The sequence below is a fragment of the Nannospalax galili genome, unplaced genomic scaffold (genome assembly GCF_000622305.1).
Source record: "Nannospalax galili isolate Female #2095 unplaced genomic scaffold, S.galili_v1.0 scaffold566, whole genome shotgun sequence".
Taxonomy (NCBI): domain Eukaryota; kingdom Metazoa; phylum Chordata; class Mammalia; order Rodentia; family Spalacidae; genus Nannospalax; species Nannospalax galili.
This window is the reverse complement of record NW_008355811.1, coordinates 706,259-726,904: the sequence shown is the minus strand read 5'-3', so window position 1 is coordinate 726,904 and position 20,646 is coordinate 706,259. Positions and strand designations below refer to the sequence as shown.

General features: G+C 42.4%; 1 protein-coding gene across 14 annotated transcripts in view; it reads left to right on the top strand.

Annotated features, from left to right (window-relative positions):
- The window catches only part of Ep400 (E1A binding protein p400), a 152,902-nt gene that overhangs the window by 31,369 nt on the left and 100,887 nt on the right, over window positions 1-20,646 (top strand). For 11 of the 14 annotated variants that reach the window (XM_029556478.1, XM_029556474.1, XM_029556470.1 and 8 more), the window contains 5 exons: window positions 4,184-4,274; window positions 5,884-5,991; window positions 6,493-6,878; window positions 10,097-10,393; window positions 11,972-12,157. In XM_029556478.1, coding sequence (XP_029412338.1) covers window positions 4,184-4,274; window positions 5,884-5,991; window positions 6,493-6,878; window positions 10,097-10,393; window positions 11,972-12,157 — 1,068 coding nt within the window. The remainder of the gene's footprint in view (window positions 1-4,183; window positions 4,275-5,883; window positions 5,992-6,492; window positions 6,879-10,096; window positions 10,394-11,971; window positions 12,158-20,646) is intronic. The other 3 variants (XM_029556476.1, XM_029556479.1, XM_029556482.1) reach the window with 1 other exon arrangement.

Genomic DNA, 20,646 nt, shown 5'->3' with positions numbered 1-20,646 from the left:
TTAGCTTGTGGGTATGCCATGCATATATTTACAGCATGTTTAGCCAAGAATGTTGATGGATATATCTGTATGCTCACTTTCCTATTTACATATATGTTGTTCTGACAGCTATGCTAAGAATTCTAAAACGAGGAGCTAAAGAGATGGCTCAGTGGTTGAGAACACTGACTGCTCTTGCAGAGGACCCAGGTTTGATTTCCAGCACCCACCTGGTGGCTAACAGCTGTCCATAACTCCACTTCCAGGGAATCCGATGCTGTCTTCTGACCTCTACGGGCATTGTACAACATGGGTGCACTTACATACATGCAGGCAATATACTCATACGCATAAAATAATAAAAATGATAAAAAATTTTTAAAATTAAAAAAAATCCTAAAATGAGTTTCAGAATAAACTGTTGTTTGCAACCAATTTCTGTGCTAAGCAGACTACAGATTTGGAATTCTTTGTAGCTCTGCTGTTTCCTGGAGCTGCTAAGGAGGAGCTTCCATGAACTGTTGACTGAGAGCAGCCCCATTGTGATTGTTTGGCACAGATGTAATGTTAGGGAAAATATTTATGCCTGGCTCTGGGACCCTAGCTCAGCCATTGTTTTTTGTATTATCTTACGGATTTTAGGGAATTTTGGATGATGTGTAGAAACCCTGGGTTCTGTTATATTCTTCTGAAGAGGATTCATTGTTTTGCTTTAAAAAGCCTAGTTAACTTAATTTTTTTCATTTATCTAATGTGTGTGTACATGCCATGGAGCATGTATGGAGGCCAGAGGATAACTTGTGGGAGTTGGTTCTCCTTCCACCACTATGTGAGTTCCAAGGACCAAGCTCAAATTGTAAGACTTGTCAGCAAGTGCCTTTATCTGCTGAGCCATCTTGACAGCCCCTAGATAACCTTTTTTTTTTTTTTCTGGTGTTTTTGAGACAGGGTCTTCCTGTAGCCCCAGCTGTCCTGGAACTCACTATGTAGACCAGGCTGGCCTTGAATTCAGATATCCACCTGCCTCTGCCTCCCGAGTGCTGGGATTAAAGGCATGCGCCACCGCACCTGGCTTGAACTTTTAAAAAAAATTTATGTGTATGTGTGTTTTGCCTGCATGTATGTAAGTGCACCCAACCAAGGTCCTTCTGCAAGAGCAGCCAGTGCTCTTAACTGCTGAACCATCTCTCTAGTCCCAAACTTTCTACACGCCCCCCGCCCCCACCAGCTGGCCTGAAATTCACTATGTAAAGGACACTGGCCTTGATCTCACAGAGATCCACCTGCCTGTGTCGCTGCCTCCTGAATGCCGGGATTAAAGGCCTGTGCTGCCACATCTAGCATCTAAGTTTTTTTTTTTTTCAAAGATTGGGATTCTGTATGTAGCCCAGGCTGGCCTTGAACTTCGAATCCTCCTGTCTTAGCCTCCCAAGTGCTGAGATTACTAGTGTGGGCCACCATGCCTGGGTACCAATTGTAGTTGTGTATTTGATCTTCTCTGCGGCAGGTGGCACCTATCCTGTCAGTTTGTTTTCTTGGCCTTTGTGTGCTGCCTGTATGTATGTCTGCATGTGATTGAGACGCTTTCTCTCTCCAACAGTCTAGGTTTTCCCTATCATCCTTCCACAGAGTGTAGCTTGGGATTGCCTTCACACCACATTAACTTTGGGAACCTTTCTAGACTTGGTTCCCTTCCTATATCACCTGCTGCCTCCTTAACGGTTCTCATGTTTAACCTAGAGTTCATGATTAGTTGAAATATGTTTCATCTGATAGGAAATAACTTGGTCATTATTAGATGCAAGATCCTTTATCATTCTTTTCATTAAAGAATAGCTGTCTTGGGGCTGGAGAGATGACTCAGTGATTGAGAGCACTGGCTACTCTTGCAGAAGATCTAGGTTCATATCACCCACATGGCATCTAACAACAATCTGTAACTCCAGTTTCAGGGGACCTGACACCCTCTTCTCTCCTCTGTGGGAATTGTACCACACAGGTGCATTTACATACATGCAGGCATACCACTCATGCACATAAAATAGAAGATAAATAAAAAAATTTTAAAACTTTTTTTTTCCTTTGGTCTTTTTGAGACAGGGTTTCCCTGTAGCTCCAGCTGTCCTGGAACTCACTATGTAGACCAGGCTGGCCTTGAATTCACAGAGATCCCCTTGCCTCTGCCTCCCAAGTGCTGGGATTAAAGGCGTGCACCACCATGCCCGGCAACTTTTTTTAAATTAAATTTAATTTTTAAAAAAAAATTTATGTGTATGCGTGTATTACCTGCATGTAGGTAAGTGCACCTGTGTCGTGTAATACAAGACAGGGCAGAAGAGGTTGTCGGATCCCCTGGGACAGGAGTTACGGACAGTTGTTAGCTGCCATGTGGGTACTGGGATTCGAACCCAGGTCTTCTGCAGTTGTTCTTAACCACTGAGCCATCTCTCCAAGCCCTGATAAATAAAATTTTATTTAAAGAGAATAGCTGTCTTAGTTACATGACCAATACACATTTCAAAGCATTTGGAAAACTGAGAAAAGTGCATACATACAAATTGTTACCTATTCTGCTCACAGAGATAACCACTGGTAGCATGTTTTGATTTCCTTTACTCCCTCTTTTTTTTTTTAGTCTTTTTGAGACAGTCTCCCTGTAGCCCAGGCTTGGTCTCCATCTCACAAAGATCCACCTGCCTCTGCCTCCCGAGTGCTGGGATTAAAGGCGTGCACCACCACTGCTGGCCCTTATCTACTCCCTCTTTGTCTACCCTTCTGCCCTCTGCTCTCTTCTTTCTTCCTCTCATCTTTGTTAAATATGAACATGGTGCCTACATGCTGACTGTGCTGCATGTTACTTGTGAATTTGTACTCTGTGATGTGGCTGGCAGGGGCTGTGTCTGTTTCTTTTTAGGCTTCAGGGCAGTCAGTTTAAACCATTCCCCCCACCCCCAACACATTGATTAGCACCTATAATTTTAACATTTAAGATGCCCCACTGAGGAGATTGGGCAGAACTGAGTCTTTCACAGCCAGTGGTAGCTGGACAGTATTACTCTTAGATTGGCTGAGATGGCAGGGATTGTGCTCATGAAGGACAATTGGGCTTGAATCTGTGTTGACCAAGACTTGGGTTAGTGTCACTTTCAGTAGTTTTTCAGACCAATTTTTTTGTTTTGTTTTGTTTTTTGGGGGAGGGTTTCACTATGTAGCTGGCCTTGAACTCAGAGATTGGGATTATAGGCATGAGTACCATACTTGACTAAAAGGTTTTTTTTTTTTTTTTTTTTAATTTGTTTTTGTTTTTGCAGTTTTAGGTTTATAGAACTGAGATTCCCCAAATCCCCTTTCCCTGCCCTCCACATGCACAGCCTTATCCCCTATTAATACTGCTCATAAAGGGGGTTACTTGTTTAACTGAGTTTATGTGGGACATGCCAGTCATTGTCACCCAGAGTGCATAATGTATACTTGGGGGAAGGCGGGGAGTCTCTTTTGGTGCTGCACTGTCTGCAGGTTTAGACAGATAGACTTCCATGATGATTGTGTAAGATACCCTGTGTTCTGACCATCCCTCCTTCCTTCCCTTCCTCCAATCCCTTGTAACCACTGTTCTCTATTCTCATGACTCTGCCTTTTCCAGAATGTCAGACATAGGTAGTTGGAATCATGTAGTGTGATCAGATTGGCTTTTTCTGTTTTATTTAAATCTTGTTTAAATAACATTTCACTTGTATATATACGAAGTAGAATAGTAACTAAAAAAAATTTGATGTTCCAGAATAAATAGTTATTAATTGGGGTTTTCATGACTGAGTTTTTCAGTGTGAAATTGGGCCAGGTAGTGTGACTTTAGGTCAGCCAAACTATAGCCTCAGAACTGAAAATGAAGTTTCACAGTTCAGTCCTTTTGTTGTCATTCCATACCCAAAGCTAGTTTCCAAAGATAGTGGTGATGATTTGAAATTTCATTTAAAACCATGTCTTTTTTTTTTTTTTTTAAACCTCCAGAGGTAAGTTAGAACCTTCCAGTATTTCTGATACATAAATATATATGTATGTGTGTGTTTTAAAGGCATTGGGTAGATAGCAGTTTTCTTAAAAAAGAATGAAGTCAGTGTTTGTGATAGTTATGGTAGTTTTAGTTTACATCATTCCTGAGATGGCTATAATAAGAATTGCATTGTTTTTCATTTTTTTCCAGCACCAAACTCTGGCAGGGAGCCTGGTGGCAGGGGCCAGCAGTGCCACAGAGGGCGACCCATTTAAGAGGCAGCAGGTGATGCCACCCACAGGTATGTCCAGCACAGGACAACATGGTGGTAACAGTTTAATTGCCTCATGTTCCTAAAAACCTTAGTTTCTATTTTCAAAGTTAACTTTTCTTTTGGTTATCAGTTAAAATATTTAAGCGTTTATTTGTACTAGAGTTGGAAACTTTTCAGTTGGTTCTCTACATTCCATTTGATTTCTGTAGAATAGCCACTGTGGTATGACTTAATGCTAACACCATCCACCTTTGGAAGTGAGTTTTTAAATTGGATTTTTTTCTTCAAATACAAATGTAAGGACACATTTTAATGTGAAAGTCTCAAGTAGTTGAGAAGGTGACATGTGGCTGCCTCTGCTGCTTCTCCAGCTACAATAGGAACCACTCAATATTTTTCAATTATTTGCAGTCTTCTATCCATATTTAAATTTTGCTTGCATAGGGGTTATTCTGAAAATAATTCAAATATAAACACACACACACACACAGAGTTACTTTTTAAAAATAATGTCCTTGGCTGGGTGTGGTGGCGCACACCTTTAATCCCAGCACTTGGGAGGCAGAGACAGGCGCATCTCTGTGAGTTCGAGGCCAGCCTGGTCTCCATGGTGAATCCAGGACAGCTGGGGCTACAGGGAGACACTGTCTCAAAAAGACCCCCCCCCCCAAAAAAAAATGTCCTTAATAAGCCCCCTTGGTAGCCAGTGCACCTGAATCTGAGTCTTCAGGTGTCCGCATGATGTTCCATCGTGTGGCTGATGGTTTTTTTTTTTTTTTTTTTTTTTGAGATAGAGTCTGATTGTGAGACCTGGCTAGCCTGGAACCCTCAATGTAGCTCAGACTGACCTTGAACTTGAAGTGATCCTTTTGCCTTTGTCTCTCTAATAAGGTGTTTACAGGTGTGTGCCACTACTCTTAGCCTGAATGATTGACCTTTGTCAATGTCAATCAGTCTTTACTAGTCTTCCCTGGTTATTGCTACCTTTTTTCTGTTGTAATCAGCAGAGACTTGGACATCTAGTCTGAAATGTTCTTTGACGTATCTGGCAGTGAACACCCCACTGCCAGGTCCAAGTGGGGTAAGGTGGTGCTGCTGCTAAATTGCCCTCCAAAAGGTGTGCCTGTGACTTCCACCATCATCCACAATTTCTGGTTCTTAGAGATTTTGTCCATTTTACTTATTTTGATATATTTTGATCTTTGATGATCTAAGAGTAAGATTACATGCTCTGGTTTGATTTTGAGTAAGGTTGCAAAGGAGCATCTATTTTTTGTTAACCATTTGTAAATCTATCCTTGGCTCGCTATTCATGTTCTCTGCCCAATGTGTCCTGGCTGTTGAGACCTTTCGTATTATTGCTGAGTGCTTTCAGAATGAATAAATGAACCTCTATTGGTCACATGTTGCACTGTCTCTCAGTTGTTGCTTGTTCTTTGACCTTTTATGATGCTCTTTCTTGTACTTGCAAAATTTTAATGAAAAGAAACTATATTTATCAACCTTATCCCTTATGGCATAGAAAGGCTTCCCTTTTCAAAGATTATAAAAACATTTATTGATGTTTTTTTTCCCCCTACTACTTCTGTGGTTTTATTTTTACATGAAACGGCACCTTTCTTGAAAATTATTCTAGAGCAGTCTAAGAGACCTCGACTTGAAGTGGGTCATCCAGGGGTAGTTTTCCAGCATCCAGGGGTGAATGCAGGAGTCCCTCTGCAGCAGTTAATGCCGACAGTCCAAGGTAAGACCCAGCGTTAGAGCAGCACTCTTAGCTTGTAACGAGGGAATGCACGAAACCTGGAGCCCAGCGCAGCCTGAGGTTGTGCAGTCAAGACAGTATACTGGACGTGGAGTTTCCCACGTGGGGACATGTCTCTGAGCCCCAGTCAGTTCAGGATGAGAAAGCCCCTGGAGACAGGTTCTTGTCACTCCAGTGGGAGCCATATATCTCCTTATGCTTTCCAGTGATTTTATTCCTGTGTTCTTAATTGCTGCTGCTGTCGGGTGCTCTGTGGTTATTTGATGCTTGGTTTGCTTGGTGCTAACTTGGCAATGGTTGGGTTCCTTCCTTCCTTCCTTCTTTGTGTGCTTATCCTGACATTAGATCTGCTAGGACACTAACTCCCATTTGAGTGTGGCAGTTCTCATGTGAGCCCCAGGATGTTCAGTGCACGTCCTTGTGACTCACTTGGGAAGCTGCATGCTCTGAAGTCAGTGCTTTGGGCTCTTTCTTATTTTGCAGGAGGGATGCCCCCCATTCCTCAGGCCACACAGCTCACCGGACAGAGGCAGAGCCAGCAGCATTATGACCCTTCTACAGGGCCTCCTGTGCAGAATGCCGCCAGCTTGCATACCCCGCCACCACAGCTGCCTGCGAGGCTGCCCCCAGCCAGTGTCCCTGCCACAGCCCTTCCTTCCACTCTGCAGTTTCCACAGCAGCCACAGGTGGTGGAGACTCCAGCTCAGCTCCAAATCCCAGTGAAGACTCAACAGTTGAATGCCCCTATTCCTACCCCTTTGCCCAGCCAGCTCCCTGCTCCTCCTCCACAGCCCGCCCAGCCGGCCCTCCATGTTCCGATGCCCGGGAAGGCACAGATGCAGGCCTCTCAGCTTTCCTCCCAGACCCAGGTACTCTGTGGACATTGGCTCTTTTACTAGTGAGGTGCAGAAGAAAAGAGGAAACAGCCTGCAAAGGTGGCTTGCTGTCTAGGTATTTGATAGGGTGTTCCGCACTGAACCTGTACATTCCTTGGAGCAACTTTGCTTGCCCTCTTAGGACAGTTGGTTATTGTAGAAGCTGTAAACAAATTCTATTTGGCTCTGTAATAATAATCATTAAAATGATAGAAAACCATTATTATTGTTGCTCTTAGTAGAGGGAGTCTCCACCTCCTGAATCACAAACTGTGCAGAAGGCATTGTGTTTATCACCCCATTTGGTCTTCTGGAAACCCTCAGATGGTAACCAATTTTACCAGCCTTGGGGTTGTGGGACTGGCTCCAGATGACATGGATGAAATGACAATCCAGAGTTGACCTTGACTTTGTCCAAGGGCAAAGCCCTGTGCCTAAGTATTTGGTAGACTTCTTCCTTGACTTCCCTTTTTTTTTCTACCATAGACTCCACAAGCATGGACAGCACTATTGGGGTGTTGAGGATGCCTCTTCTTCTCCATTGATTTAATAGCCATGTGGGCTTGGGAGTGTTTGTAATGAACTAGCTGCAGTTCCTGGGGGCGAGTGAGATTCTGCAGCTTGAACAAACTACCTCTATAGTACAAGAGGGAGTGGGAGAGGGTCCAAGAATTATTGTGATTCTTAAGTCAGCCAATATTGAGCCCTGCTTAAGAAAGTTTCCTTTTCCTCTCCCCTCCTTCATATTAATAAGGATCTACCCAAAAGAGCTTTGAGTTCCAGTTAAGGATTCACAGCAAAGGCTTAAAATGAGAACAATCAGTGATAACTACCATGTTTGTGGTACCTTCAAGGAGAGCCAGCAGATGCTATAATAAAGACTTCATTGGCATTAGTTTAGTTTCTATACCTAGCAACCCTATAAAGTAAAATCTGCTATCCCCATTTTATGAGAAGCTCAGGCCAGAAGGCTAAATAACTTGGCATGCCTTTATCCACTAAGTGGTGGGGCTATGGGTAGCTATCCTAGGTCATTCCAGAGCTTTGAGGCAGGTCCCCATGGATGCATCCTACATAGTCAGTTAGGGGAGGAGGGTGCTTCCCCCAGGGCCACTAAATTCACCCTGTGTCTTTGTTCAAATTTTCATGAGAGAGAGATTCTTTTTCTCCCAGAGTCATACTGACTGAGCAGTGCTGTGTTTTTTTCTTACATTAGTTTTCCTGCTTTTGTTGTTGAAGGGATTGGCTGTGGCAAATGATGTCTAAGAAACTGTTCAAAAGCTATTAAATCCCATTACTTAGTTGGACCTGGTAGCACAGGTCTACAATCTTAGCTAGTTGGGAGGTTGAGGCAGGAGGATTACAAGTTCAAGGCCATCCTGGGCAGCTTAGTGAGAGCTTATCTCAAAGGTAAAAGGAGAGCTGGGAGAGTGTTTACCTAGCATGTATGAGGCCCCTAGGATCAATCCCCAGTGCCATGGGAGGGTGGGAGAGACTCTTGTCTTATGGTAGGATGGGATTAGCCCCAATTTTCTGTAAAGAGCCAGGGGTAAATTTTTTGGCTTTGCAGGCCATTCTGTTTCTGCTAGTCACTCAACTCTGTTGCTGAAGACAAAGGTGTAGACAAATTCTGAGTGGCTACATTCCTGTAAAGCTTTATTTCTAAATAAATATGGTATGGTTTCTGGGCCTCTGAGGTAGAGAGATTAGTGTAGGCACTTGCCATGGGGTCATTGTTAGGTCTTGAGATGTGTCTCTTGAGTCTTCCCTGCCCTGATGGTCCTGACTGGTATTCCTGCCAGTCCATCTCCTCTCTATCTAGGTGGCCTCCTCCCTGGGGCTCTTGGGAGAACTTCACTCAGACTTACAGAGGCCGCTTTATTTTTGTGAACTTGGCTTCTGGACATTACAGGAGGGTTTCCTACCTACCCTTCTTGTCTTCATGCCACAAGAGATACATGTGGAACTGGTAAAAAGATGCAAGATGCCAAGGTGGGGATTGGTGGCTTGGGTCTCTAATACCGGCACTGGAGAGGCCAAGGCAGGAAGATCAAGGCCAGCCTGGGCTGCAGTACTGAGTTTTGTCTCAGAAAAAATAGAAGACACACATAAACAACAAGCTCAACTGATACTTGATATTTGAGTGATGTCACATGGAAATATAATAAAAAAAGAATCTAGTTTAGCATTGCATTGTTCATTTCTCCACAGTTAAAACAGAACAGTCCTGCTTTTTTAAAAAAATTTTTTAAGGGACAAAGGGATCCCTCTGGCATGGTTTTAGGCTACAGTCTATTTTGGTGGGGAAGGCATGGCAACAGGGACATGAAATGGGTGGTCACATTGCAGATGCAATCAGCAAGCAGAGAGAGGTAGATGATAGTACTCAGTCCTGTATTTCTCTTTTTTTTTAAATTTTTTAAAATTTTATGTGTATGCATGTATTGCCTGCATATAGGTAAGTGCACCCGTGTTGTGCAGTGCCCACGGAGGTCAGAAGAGGCTGTCGGATCCTCTGGGACTGGAGTTACAGACAGTTGTTAGCTGTCATGTGGGTGCTGGCATTCAAACCTGGGCCTTCTGCAAGAACAACCAGTGTTCTTAACCGCTGAGCCATCTATCCAGCCCCAGTCCTGTGATTTTTATCCAGCTTCCTTTTCTTGTAACTTAAGGCTTAAATAGCTGTCTGTTTTTGTTTGCCTTTAAATACACGTTTCAGTTCCACACAATTGAAACATTAAAGATTGCCAAAAAATACAAAGGGGGGAACCTTTCAAAAAAGCCAGACACGGTGGCACATGCTTGTAATCCCAGCCCTCAGAAGACTAAGGGAAGAAGCATGGAGCATTCAAGGTCTGCTTAGGCTACAAAATCAAAAGCTAAAAGAAGCAAAAAGCTAAACAAACAAAAAGATCACATTTTAAAAGTAGGAGAAAAAACTGGGGAAAGAAAGAAAGAAGAAAGTTTCTAAGAGCTCTGAGACAATATGTAAAGGTGCAGGAAGCTTTTGTTACATTCTTTGTAGAAAAATCATTTGATCTTTGTACATCATCTAGTTTGTGGTTTTGAGTTGTGGTTTGTAATGGGATTTATTTTGTGTGCTTGTGTTGCCATGGAGAAAGAAGGCACTGGCTGAGCTCTCTGGCATTTGGGCACTCTGGACCTTGGGAAGCCTTGTCCTGACCCTGCTTCACTTGTCTTCTGCCCACTAGACAGTGACATCGACCAGGCCCCCCTTGGACTCTGCCCAGCCCTGCCAGCGGTCTCTGCCCACTACCTCCTCTTCCTCATCCCTTGTACCTGTGAGTGGCTCAGGCCCGGGACCCTCACCTGCACGATCTTCACCAGTGAACAGACCCTCTTCCACCACCAGTAAGGCATTGTCTCCCATCACTTCTCGATCTCCAGGGGTGGCAGTGTCAGCTACCCCCAAGCCACAGAGCCCTGCTCAGAATGCTGCCTCATCCCAGGACAGTTCTCAGGATAAACTGGCAGAACAAATAACACTGGTAAGTGTGCCTAGGAAAATTCAAAGTGTATTCTTGGTGTGGTTTGTTTTGTTTTGAGGTCTCCCTATGTGTCCTAGGTTGGTCTCTAATTACTGGGTTTGAGAGAGCTTGCTTTCAAACTCAGCCAAGAGAGTAGTTAAAATAAACAGACACATATCTTCACGTGCAGCCTGAATACAGCCTGTATTCTGGTTTGTGATGTATGTTTCATACTAATTCATTAATTTTTGAGGCAGGGTCTCAAGATGGAACCCCAGTTGTCCTGGAACTTATAGACCAGGCTATCCTCAAATTCACAGAGATCTGCCTGTGTCTGCCTCTAGAGCGCTAAAATTAAAGACTTGTGCCATCACGCCTGGCTTGGTTTTCTTTTTTAAGGTTGTAGTTGTTTAAAACTAAACATTTGGTTCATTATCATTGAAAACCAAGACTAAAGTAATGTAGCCTCCTTTGCTAGAAGCAGACTCATGGGAGTCATTGTCTTATAGTAGAATTGACCATGGTAGGTTGCTTTCCTTCTTGTTGTGACTGGAGGTTGGGGTCAGGCAGTAGGGACAGACTGAAGTCTTCATCCTTGAGAGGCAGTGTCCAGCACTTAGCTCTCATTAGATGACTGTTTTGTTCAACTTCATCAGGGAATTTAAAAGAAGCATGTATCATACTAAGTTGACATAAACTTGATGCTTCTCATTGTCTGGTTTTGGCACAGTGATTAGTACCTGGCCAGCCTTCATTGATTCTTGTACTTCCTAATAATTTTGAAGCAAATTCCAGGCATGATAGTTTCTCTTGTATACACTTTCATACTTCTGTGTAAACATTGGATTTTTATATATATATTTTATTGTTTTTATGTGTATGAGTGTATTGCCTGCACGTATGTAAGTGCACCTGTGTTGTGCAATGCCTGCAGAGATCAGGAGAGGGAGTTGGATTCCATGAAACCGGAGTTACAGATGGTAGTTAGCTGCCATATGGGTGCTGTGAACTAAACTCAGATCCTCTGCAAGAGCAACCAGTGCTCTTAACCACTGAGCCATCTCTTTAGTCCTGGATCTTTTGGTTTTATTCTGACTTTTCTTTTTCTTTTTTTGATAGTGTTGGAAGGTTGAACCCAGGGCCTTAGGTATGCTAGGTAGGTGCATTGCCATTGAGCCACAACCCAGCCACTTTTTTTTTTTTTGTCTTTTTGAGACAGGGTGTCCTTGTAGCCCCACCTGTCCTGGAACTCACTATGTAGACCAGGCTGGCCTCGAACTCACAAAGATCCGCCTGCCTCTGCCTCCCAAGTGCTGGGATTAAAGGCGTGCACCACCATGCCCAGCTAATTCTGTTCTTTAAAGTTGGAGGAAGACTACTGCCCAGCTTCCTTGAAGTTTCTGGCAGAGCCTCAGACTCTTTCCTTTGGATTCTTCTAGAGCCATTTGATCTTTGTGCAGGCTTATCTTAAACTGTGACCTTGGTTGAGGTTGCTCTCCTTTTAGTACCTAACTGAGTCTTTGACACAGTAGAGTTTAGCAGAATACACTTAATAATTTCATGCTGACCCTTGCCTCCCTGATACCATGTTCCTTATAGGAAAATCAGATTCATCAGCGGATAGCAGATTTAAGGAAGGAAGGCTTGTGGTCCCTAAGGCGGCTACCAAAACTGCAAGAAGTCCCACGCTCCAAATCTCATTGGGACTATCTGTTGGAGGAGATGCAGTGGATGGCCACAGACTTCGCCCAGGAGCGGAGGTGGAAGTTGGCTGCTGCTAAGAAGGTAGGTTTGAAACATGAGTAGTCACTTGTGCTTTGTATCTGTTGGTAGTGGTTGGAATTTAAAGTGTTGTAAGTGGTGATGGATGGGCCTCTTGGGCCAGCTCTCTAAACTTTTGAATCTTAATGTGTGGGGAAAGCATCTTTTGGTGTTAGGATAGACACACAACTGAAACAGAGTCCTCAGTCAGTGCCAGAACAGACACAGCCTCCTGGTATAGCCTTAGTGCAGGTATTAAGTTGTTAGGTTTCTTTTCTTGCCATCTTGTCTGGCATTTGGGATTAGGAAGCCTCCAGGGCTCCCAGGACTGGTTAGGTGGCTGCAGATGCTGGGAGTTTGGAGTGGCAGGCATAGGGCAGTGGGGTTTCATGCCTGTCCCTGGTGCATTGGTGCTTGACTTTCTGGCTGAGCATTCTCTGGCTCTAATGATTTCCTTTTTACTGTTCCCACAGCAGACAGACAGTCCTTTAGAGACTCCAGGGGTGGTACTGTTTACTCTAGAAAACTGAAAACAGTGACAGGTTTCTGGAAAATTCTAGCCTTTGAGCGGGACTCAGCTCTCCTTTTGTTTTGCTTTCGAGACAGGGTCTCACCCTAGTCCCAGCTGGCCTTGCACTCTCTATGTAAACCAGGGTGGCTTTCAACTCACAGAGGTCTACTTGCCTCTGCCACTCAGGTGCTGGGGTTAAAGCACCAATATGCCTTGCTGTTGCCCTTTCTTTGTATAAGCAGCTATACCTGCTGTTCCATATCATGGACCACTGTCTTCACACCCAGTCCTTGGGTTCTCTCTTCACTTCCTGATGCTCTCAGGGCTGGGGTAGATTGACAAAGCCCTGACCTATGTACTTCCCGTCTCTGACTTTCCCTTTTTCCTCATTTGGGTTGGGAAGGGAAAACCTGAAATAAGGTTTTCAGAATAGATCTATGGCCATATCAGAAAAAGCTCAGAATGTCTTAACTATTTCTTTGTCACAGAGGGAAAAATGGTCCTGGGCACATAGACACCATGCTGGTGGACATGTGGGTACTGTCATAGACATGTGGACACTGGGATGGACTCACATGGTAGGATGGACAGGGTAGGTGTTAGATGGTGTGGGTACTAGACATGTGGACTCCAGATGGGTAGGATAAGGGCTACCTGGTAGGGTACAGGGGACTAAAGAGCATTACAGAGTCACAGGCTGTAGGGTGGAATCAGCTTTACACAGCAAACTTAGATCTGCCCTTCCTACTCACTGGGATAGGCAGAGAGAAACTCCATGGTGGCCTGCCTCCAAGGAGGCCTTGTAAGGAGGCCATGAAAAGATTGGTAGAAACTAGTGCTTGTGGTGGTTAGGTAGAAAAGTCCATCTAGGATGAGGTTGACAGTGACTGTTGTTTGCTCAGTGCTTTGAGAGGGTTCTTGACTTTGGTCTCCACCTTCTGGAGATGCTACTGGCAGGTATATTAGAGTATCCTCATCTGGAGCTAGAATGACAGTGTAGAAGTAGAATCTTCAGGCTACGGGATGTAGTTCATTTGGTGGAGTACTTGCCTAGCATGCTTGAAACCCTGGATTTGATCCCCAGCACCCACAGACTAAGTATGGTGGCACACAGCACCTGGGAGGTGGAGATAGGAAGATCAGAAATTCAAGGTCATCCTTACCTAGATAGTGAGTTTGAGAACAGTCTGGGCTACATGAGACCCTCTGTGCTCTTCCCCCCCCCCCAAAAAAAAAGTGAACACACACCTCAACAAAAACATAGAAGCCTTAACATATATTAAAATTGCTGGACTTCAGTGGCACATGTAATGCCAAGCACTCTGGAGACTGAGGCTAGAAGATTGTGGATCTGAGGTCAGACTTGGCTATACAGCAAAACCTTGTCTCAAAAATAAGTAAATAAGGGAACTGGAGAGATGGCGCAGTGGTTAAGAACACTGACTGCTCTTTCAGAGGACCTGAGCTCAGTTCCCAGCACCCACATGGTGGCTAACAGCTGTCCTTAACTCCAGTTCCAGGGGATCCAACACTCTTTTTGGCTTCCACAGGCATTGCACACATAGATGCACTTATATATATGCATGCAAAACACACGTACACATTTTAAAAAGCATATAAAAACATTAGTTTGTGTAAAAAAATGTGAATTATATATACATTTTTTGCTTTGTCTTTTTTTTTTTTTTTTTTTTTTTTGAGATGGTCTCCCTGTAGCCCCAGCTGGCCTGAACTATTGTAGACCAGGCTGGCCTCAGACTCACAGAGATCTGCCTGTCTCTCCTCCTGAGTGCTGGGACTAAAGGCATGCACCACTATGCCTGGCACTTTGTCATTAAAAAAATATATATTGGGGGCTGGAGAGATGGCTCAGTGGTTAAGAGCATTGACTGCTCTTGCAGAGGACCTGTGTTCAGTTTCCAGCACCCACATGGTGGCTACAAACCATCCTTAACTCCAGTTCCAGGAGAATCTGAAGCCCTCTTCTGACCTCTGTGGCATTACACGACATGGATGCACTCACATACATGCAGGCAATACACTTGTACACATAAAATAATACTAAAAATAAAATATTAAAAAAAATACTGAATTTTTGTGTATTTCATACAGAAAATCATTTTTATACCCCCTTCCCCTTTGGCACCCTCCCATAGCCCCCACCGGAGTTTATACCTTTTGTCATTTGTGTTAAGGCCTATCATGTCAAGTTAGTGTCCCCAGATGTCCCTCAGTGCTAGTTTATCCACTGGGATCTAGTCAGTCTATCTAGAGTTCCTCCCTTTAAGAAGATCAGTTCATTCTCACCCAGCAGTAATCAGCTGCCAAAAATTCTCCTACTAAGATTGGGGCCTGCTGTTCATTTCCATGGTTCTGTGCTGGGTTTTTGTCTGCTTAAGTTTGCATGAGTCTTGGGTATGCTGACACCATTGCTGCAGGTTCGTATGAGAAGAGTCCCCGGAGCCTGTAGGACTGTTTCTGTATGGTCATGCACCTCCTCCCTGGCTCTTAAAATCTTTTTGCCCCATCTTCTGAAATGATGGGTGAGTGGGTTTTAATATAGGGTCCTGTCCAAGGACCCATGTTCTGCAGACTCTTAGTCTCTGCGTTTTTGCCATTTGTGACCTTTTGTGTTCCTGGTTCTCTTGCATGAGGAAGCTTCATTGATGAAAACTGAAAGATGCATTAGTGGTCTCTTCATCCCTTGTTTGTTCTATGTTCCTTGACCCTTAAGTGTAGAGGTTTCATCCTAGATGTGCCACTTGGGCACTTCAAGGCTTGGGCAATTCACAGAGAATCTCTGTGTGACCAGTTGTGGAACTCTATCTCTTGAAAATGAAGCTTCTTTGATGGGTGGTAATTGAGATACTTGTCTATAGATTTAAGGATCTATATTACATTTATCTAGGCTTATTACAGCCTTGGAGTTTTCTCTAAGATCTATGACCTCTCCAGCTATGTGTATTTGGCTAGGTTTATAGTACCACACATGAGTTTCAATGAGTTTAAATCCAATTAGGTAGCTCTTGATTACCCACCAAGATAAAAGTGCACCAATGTTGTTTGCTGTGCTGGTCATTGATGTGTTTTTTTTAGGCCTCAAAGCTGGGGTTGGACCATTAATTGATGGTCTCCCTTAGCAGCTTGCATTGTGCTCTCCAAAGCAATGAGAGCTAGCCTTCAGGGGAGATGGCTTCCAGGTTAGTTCCAGCTCCGTTGTTTCAAATCCTGTGTCCAAAGTGTCCTGTCTTCAGCAATAGGGTCTTACCATCAAGTTCCGGGAGGGAATCAAGGACTGTGGCAATGGCCTGTGTAATTTTGGGAGTCTCTTGGACTACCCTGGCCAACAACTCAAAGGAAGGTTTCTGCTGTCTGGCACTGTTTCTTGTTATGTAGACTTCAGTTATACTCACAGACTCATGTGGAGGTATTGTATGTGTAACTTATCAGTAAGTTTATGGACTAATAATCCCTCTGGGTCTTTCTTTTCCCTTTCCTTTCCCTTTTTTTTCTCCTTCCTCCTCTCCCCTCCCCTCCCTGTCCAGTCCAGTCCATTCTAGTCCCATCCCATCTTTCCCCTTTGTCCTGTCCTTTTCTTTTTTTAGATTAAAGGCATGCACCACTATGCCTAGCTTCCCTGTTTTTTTTATGCTAACTAGGCACTATTTATCTCTGCTTTCTCTCCCTGTCTTATCTTCCTTCTCTGCCCTCCCAATTTAAAGCATCCCCGGTTTCCCCATTTCTCCCTTGAAAATTTCTGCCTGCTATGGTACCACTTCTCTTGAACTCCTTCCCCTTTATTCCCATAGTTCCTTGTATAGCCCTCCTCCCTCTCCCATTTGCCCCCTTTTTATACATTTTTTACTTAGTAACACCTGTCTCCTGCTAGTCTTCTTTCTCAGGTTCCTTCTTTCCCTTTACCTGATTCCTGTAGTTCTATCAGGATATATACACACTTGTAAGGATTTGGTGCTAGGATCCACAAATGAGGGAGAACATGTCTTTTTTATTTTTTTTGTCTGAATCTGGTTACTTCACTTAGTATAACAGTTTCTAGAGCCATCCATTTACCTGCAAATTTAATTATTTTATCTTTCTTTACTGCTGAGTAGAATTCCATTGTGTAAACATACCACATTTTCATTAACCACTCATCAGTTGAGGGACACTTAAGTTGCTTCCATCTCTTAGCTATTGGGAAAAGAACAGCAACAAATATGGATGTACAAGTGTCCCTGCAATAGGATGAATCTTTTGGGTATATGCCAAGGAGTGGTATAACTGGGTCATATGGTAGGTTCATTTTTATTTTTATTTTTATTTTTATTTTTTGGTCTTTTTGAGACAGGGTCTCCCTGTACTTCCAGCTGTCCTGGAACTCACTATGTAGATCAGGCTGGCTTTGAACTCATAGAGATCCACCTGCCTCTGCTTCCCGAGTGCTGGGATCAAAGGTGTATGCCACCGTGCCTGGCTCATTTTTAGTTTTTAAGAGTGCTCCACACTGTTATCCATTACATGAATTTGCAATCCCACCAGCAGTGAATGAGCGTTCCCCTTTATCCATGTTCTCACCAGCATTGGTATCATTTGTTCTCTTGATCTTAGCCAGTCTGACACGGGTAAGGTGAAATCTTAAGGTGCTTTTAATTTGCATTGCCCTAATTACTAATGATGTTGAACACCTTTTAAGATGTTTCTTGGCTATCTTTATTACTTCTTTTGAGAATTCTCTGTTTTGATCTTTAGCCCATCTTTTAATTGGGTCATTTTTTTTTTTTTGATTATTTGTTTTTTGAGTTCTTTACATATTCTGGATGTCAAACCTCTTTTTTCTTTTTTTTCGGTCTTTTTTGAGACAGGGTCTCCCTATAGCCCCAGCTGACCTGAAACTTGCTCTGTAGACTAGGCTGGCCTCAAACTCACAGAGATCCTCCTTCCTTTGCCTCCTGAGTGTGGGGGATTAAAGGTGTGTGTCACCACACCAGCTCTCTTCACTTTCTTGTTTTTTTCTTTTTTTTTTTTTATGATGTTTATTGACTTGCATATACAGAAGTTTTTTAGTTTAATGAGGGTCCCACTTGTTGATTGTTGACCTTAATTCCTGAGCAACTGGTGTCCGATTTAGAAGGTCTTTTCCTATACCTATATCTTGTAGGTTACTGCCAATGTTTTCTTCTAACAGTTTCAGACTTTCAAGTTTCATATTGAGGTCTTTGATACATTTGGAGTTGACTTTTGTTCAAGGTAAAAGATAAGGATTTAGTTTCATTCTCCTTCAGGAGGAGATCCAGTTTTGCCAGTACCATTTGTTGAAGATGCTGTTCTTCCCCCATTGCGTATTCTTGGCACCTTTGTCAAATATCAGGTGCCCAAAATTGTATGTACTCATGTTTGGGTCTTCAGTTTTTTTCCATTGATCTATGTGTGTATTTTTGTGCCAGTACCATGCTGTTTTTGTGACTATGGCTCTGTAGTATAGTCTCCCCCCCCCCCCCCATTGCTCTTTGTACTCAGGGTTGCTTTGGCTATCTGGGGTCTTTTGTGCTTCCATATGAATTTAAGGATTTTTTTTTTTTTTTTTGTAGTTCTGTGAAGTATGTCATGGGGATTTTGATTGAGATTGCATTGAATCTATATTTTGCTTTTGGTAGGATGGTCATTTTGACAATATTAATTCTTCCAATCCATGAGCATGGGAGGTCCTTCCATCTTCTGGTGTCTTCCTCAATCTCTTTCTTTAAATATTTAAAATTTTTGTTGTAGAGATCTTTGATGTTTTTGGCCAGGTTTATTCCGAGATAATTTTATTTTAAATTTTTAGGCTATTGTGAACAGGAGAGTTTCCCTGTACTCTTTCTCTGATTGCTTGTTATTGGTATATGAAAAGGTTACTGATTTTTGTAAATTAATTTTGTAACCTACCACTTTACTGAAAGTGTGAATCAGTTCTAGTTTTCCAATGGAAATTTTGGGATCTCTTAGGTATAGTATATCATCTGCCAAAAGGGATAATTTGTTCTCTTCCTAATTCATACTCCTTTAATTTCCTTCTTTTGTCTTATTGCTCTAGCAAGAGTTTCAAGCACTATACTGAAAAGGAGTGGATGATAGTGGACTTCTTTGTCTGGTTCCTGATTTTAATGGGACTGCTTCCAGTTTTTTCTACATTTAGAATGATGTTGGCTGTGGGTTTGTTGTATATAGCTTTAATTATGTTGAGGTATGTTTCCTCCAGTCCAATTCCCTTGAGGACTTTTATCATGAATGCATGCTGAATTTTGTCAAAGGCTTTTTCTGTAACTATTGAGATGACCATGTGATTTTTGTCTTTGAGTACATTTACATCATTTATGATGTTTATTGACTTGTATATTGAACCATTTCGGCATCTCTGGAATAAAGCCTACTTGATCATTGTGGATGATCTTTTTGATGTGTATCTGTATGTGGTTTGCAGGTATTTTGTTGAGAATTTTTGCATCTATGTTCATTAAGGGTATAAGTCTACAGTTTCCTTAATCTGGCCTTGGTAGCAGAGTGATAATGACTTCATAGAAGGAATTTGGGAGTTCTTTGTCTGCTTCTATCTTTTTGAATAATTTAAGTAGTATTGGTTGGAGGTCTTCTTTAAATGTCTGGCAGAATTCTGCTGTAAATTCATCTGGGTCTGGGCTTTTTTTAGTTGGGAGGTTTTAAATTCATGTTTTGATTTCCTTATATGTTATGGGTCTATTTAATCTGTTGCTCTCTTGGTTTAGTTTTGGTGATTCCTATGATTTTAGATATCCATCCATTTCTTTTAGGTTCTCAAATTTAATAAGAGTATAGATTTTTAAAAATATTTTATTTTTTATTTTATGTGTATGAGTGTATTGCCTGCATGCATGTGAGTGCACCCGTGTTGTGCAGTGCTGCGGAGGTCAGAAGAGGGCTTCGGATTCCCCTGGAACTGGAGTTAAGGACGGTTCGTAGACGCCATGTGGGGACTGGGAATCAAACCCAGGTCTTCTGCAAGAGCAGTCAATGCTCTTAACCGCTGAACCATCTCTCCATCCCCTAGAGTATAGGTTTTTTAAAGTATTCCCCGTTTTTTTTTAATAGAAAAATTCATTTTTAGTGCAAATGACATTAAGATGTTTGTACATGCGTTTCTAATCTCTATATATCTGATTATTACTAGTCACGGTCAGTTACTTTCTGAGCTCCTTGGCATCTGGGCATGGATATAAAGTTGTCACGTAGATTTCAATGGTAATGTTTTTCACATCTACTAATTATTAAGAATCAAGTTTTTATGCTTTGAAGAATTATTATTTATTATTTAAAAACATTTTTTAATAACTACATGATTAGAAGAAGCATTTCACTACAGCTTTAACATATTCAGTAACACACTCCAGAGCAAGAGTACATCTCTTTCACAAGTGGGTGCAAGTTTCTAGGTTCACAGTTGAATTAATACAGTTATACAATATTAAACTCAGTATAAGCCCTGTAAGACATAAAATTGAATGAGTTTTTAGCCTTTAAAAAAGATCTCCATTTCATTTTAGAATATATTGTTCCTTGCAGAAAGACTCATTGTTTTTGCTACTAACACTGAGATGCTGGCACATGCATCTTTAATCTGTATGTATCTGATTATGACTAGTCATAATTGGTTGTACTCGGGTAGATTTCAGTGGTAATGTTTATCACCTCTACTTAAATTAACATGACTTAAATTTCCATGTTTCTTCTGCAAATATAATACATTTTTAAAAATTTGTGTTGATTTGTGTGTGCGTGTGTGTGTGTGCATGTGTGTGTGTGTGTGTGTGTGTGTGTTTCACACAGAACGTCCCACAACAGTGTAATTCTTTTTTAGTTTCGTTTTGTTTAGTTTAGTTGTTTAGTTTAGTTTAGAGATGGGTCTCCCTATAACTCAGCTGGCCTGGAACTCTCTATGTAGACCAGGTTGGCCTGGGTCCCACAGAGATCTGCCTGCTTCTGTTTCTTC